At 42.4% G+C, this 3,279-nt stretch overlaps 1 protein-coding gene across 1 annotated transcript; it reads left to right on the top strand.

Moving 5' to 3' along the window:
- Positions 1-315: 315 nt before the first annotated feature.
- Positions 316-2,922, top strand: LOC113010307 (tripartite motif-containing protein 16-like). Its single transcript, XM_080292658.1, has one exon. The coding sequence runs from the start codon at positions 536-538 to the stop codon at positions 2,204-2,206; it is 1,671 nt and encodes a 556-aa protein (XP_080148784.1). The 5' UTR covers positions 316-535; the 3' UTR covers positions 2,207-2,922.
- The last annotated feature ends 357 nt before the right edge of the window (positions 2,923-3,279 follow it).

Raw genomic sequence — 3,279 nt, 5'->3', positions numbered from 1 at the left:
CTGTACATACTGTAAGGTATACTTTCTGTACAATGCAAAGTGCTGCATTAATGTAACTAGAACAAAGTTTTGGGATCTCTTCAGTGTCACACATGAGACAAGTTTTATTACAATAGTGTCATGGTCCTGAGTTTGTGGACTCAGTGGTTTTGTTTTGATTGTTATTATCTTTTGTTTCAGTTTAATTCTGTTTAAGATTTTCTAGTTCTGAGGTTTTAGTTTCCTTTGTAGTGTGTTAGTATTGTGTCACTGTGTTCATGTCATTTCCTGTTTTATTTTGACAGTGCCATGTCCTACGTTAGTGTGTCTAAAAAAAGACACAACCCCAAAAAAAAGAACCCAAAATGAAACTCAGCACCTCCTCTCTATCCATGTTCCCTCCCCTTCCGATCTGCACTTTGACCGAAATATAGTGATTTGTAAGAGCTGACAGGCCCCATTAACTGTAGAAACACAAGATTTTTAGATCAGAGTTCAGAATAGTTTCAGTTATAAGGAAGTGAAACTCACACAGTCACTGACACTCAGAGAAGAAATGGCGACGAAAGGAGTTCAGCTGGACCGAGAAACTTTTTCTTGTTCAATCTGTTTGGATCTACTGAAGGATCCGGTGACTATTCCCTGTGGACACAGCTACTGCATGAACTGTATTAAAATCCATTGGAATACAGAGAATACAAAGCAAATCTACAGCTGCCCTCAGTGCAGACAGACTTTCACACCGAGGCCTGTCCTGGTGAAAAACACCATGTTAGCAGTTTTAGTGGAGGAGCTGAAGAAGACTGGACTCCAAGCTGCTCCTGCTGATCACTGCTATGCTGGACCTGAAGATGTGGCCTGTGATGTCTGCACTGGAAGAAAAATGAAAGCCTTTAATTCATGTTTAGTGTGTCTGGCATCTTACTGTGAGAACCACCTTCAGCCTCATTATGATTCACCTACATTCAGGAAACACAAGCTGGTGGAGCCCTCCAAGAAGCTCCAGGAGAACATCTGCTCTCGTCATGATGAGGTGATGAAGATGTTCTGCCGTACTGATCAGCAGAGTATCTGTCATCAGTGTTTAATCGATGACCATAAAGGCCACGACACAGTCTCAGCTGCAGCAGAAAGGACTGAGAGGCAGAGAGAGCTGGAGGTGAGTCGACAAAACATCCAGCAGAGAATCCAGGACAGAGAGAAAGATGTGAAGCTGCTTCAACAGGAGGTGGAGGCCATCAATCAGTCTGCTGATCAAACAGTGGAGCACAGTGAGAAGATCTTCACTGAGCTGATCCATCTCATCCAGAAAAGAAGCTCTGATGTGAAGCAGCAGATCAGATCCCAGCAGGAAACTGAAGTGAGTCGAGTCAAAGAGCTTCAGGAGAAGCTGGAGCAGGAGATCACTGAGCTGAAGAGGAAAGATGCTGAGCTGAAGCAGCTCTCACACACAGAGGATCACATCCAGTTTCTACACAACTACCCCTCACTGTCAGCACTCAGTGAGTCTACAGACTCATCCAGCATCAATATCCGTCCTCTGAGCTACTTTGAGGATGTGACAGCAGCTGTGTCAGAGGTCAGAGATAAACTACAGGACATTCTGAGAGAGGAATGGACAAACATCTCACTGACAGTCACTGAAGTGGATGTTTTACTGTCACAACCAGAGCCAAAGACCAGAGCTGGATTCTTAAAATATTCATGTGAAATCACACTGGATCCAAACACAGCACACAAACATATGTTATTATCAGAGGGGAACAGAAGAGCAATAGCAATGATTCAACAACAGTCTAATTCTAATCATCCAGACAGATTCACTGAATGGTTTCAGGTCCTGAGTAGAGAGAGTCTGACTGGACGTTGTTACTGGGAGGTGGAGAGGAAAGGGATAGGAGTTTATTTAGCAGTTGTGTACAAAAATATCAAAAGATCAGGAAATGAATGTGCATTTGGACGTAATGACAAATCTTGGGCATTAGACTGTGATACAAAGAGTTATACATTTTGGTACAACAATTATAAAACTCCTGTCCCAGGTCTTCCATCCTCCAGAGTAGGAGTGTACCTGGATCACAGAGCAGGTATTTTGTCCTTCTACAGCGTCTCTGAAACCATGACTCTCCTCCACAGAGTCCAGACCACATTCACTCAGCCGCTCTATGCTGGACTTTGGCTTTACTCTGATTACGGAAACAAAGCTGAGTTCATTAACCTTAAATAGACTAAAGTATTTCATTTTGGTGTGTATTTCTTTTTTCTCCATCATTGTTGTGACATCTCTGCACTGCACAGAGCTCAGCTGTCAGTCAAACATTATAGGTGGTACCTTGACGTCTTCTTGTTATTCTCTTGATGTTTTTCAGGGCCATTTTTTTTAGGTTGAGCTCTTTCCTGTTTCCTGGAGGCTATCACTACCCATGATGATTTTTTTATTTACAAGCCAATATTCTATCCTTCTACAGCCTCCCTGAAACCATGGCTCTCCTTCAGATTCCAGACCACATTCACTCAGCCACTCTATGGACCGATTATACAGAACTGTAACAGCTGCAGAGCTCTGTGAACTCGGATAGACGGGGGAGATAGATGGATAGGTCTATCTACGTTACTTTCTCTGCTCCATTTTTCTTTCTCTCTCTCTTGCTGTCACTGTTTCCCATTACTGTTGTGCCAAGTGGAGATGCACCTGCAGTTTCATTGAAGGGCAATGTCTTTCTCTAAAATGAACTGACAGCCCGGATAGTCTGCATGACTTTAACACAGAATATCTGGGCTGTCAGTCAATTTTATGGTGTTTTGTCCTGCTCTGTGGTGAGGAGTGTGTTTCGGTGACTTACTTTTCAGTTTAGTGACCAACTCCTGGGTTTCTTTGTTTTCCTTCTTTAAAAGGTTTAGTGGCTTATTCATCTCTTTTAGTTATAGTATGAATAGGAAAATTAATAATTTTGCACCCCTGTCTCCTTTTTTCAAACCAAACACCGTTTGTGTCTTCCCCCCACTTCCACTGGACCTTTTAGGGGAACGTAAAATCAATAGTGTGTTTTATGTAAATATTACCTATTTTAAAAAAAGAACAGCTGCAGTCTTAATAATGTGTTTGGGTGTAGAGCAGGGAAAGCTTCATGCCCTCAGGTGACTGCATCTAGGAGACCTGACTGCACTTTAATTGTGTAGAGTTCTTCAGTTTGGAGTCCTGAAGTGTTGTGCTCTGCAGTGGTGCAAATTTTTTTTATGTGTTGTCACCTATACACCTGTTTTTTCTGGCAGTGTAGTTACACTGTACTACTGGTTTGT

Source organism: Astatotilapia calliptera, chromosome 18 (assembly GCF_964374335.1).
Source record: "Astatotilapia calliptera chromosome 18, fAstCal68.1, whole genome shotgun sequence".
NCBI classification, from domain to species: Eukaryota; Metazoa; Chordata; class Actinopteri; order Cichliformes; family Cichlidae; genus Astatotilapia; species Astatotilapia calliptera.
Note: the sequence above shows the minus strand (reverse complement) of the source record. Positions and strands in the feature narration are given on the sequence as shown.

Excerpts from the sequence above, each read along its gene's own strand:
- LOC113010307 (XM_080292658.1), top strand. The coding sequence starts at position 536 with ATGGCGACGAAAGGAGTTCAGCTGGACCGAGAAACTTTTTCTTGTTCA.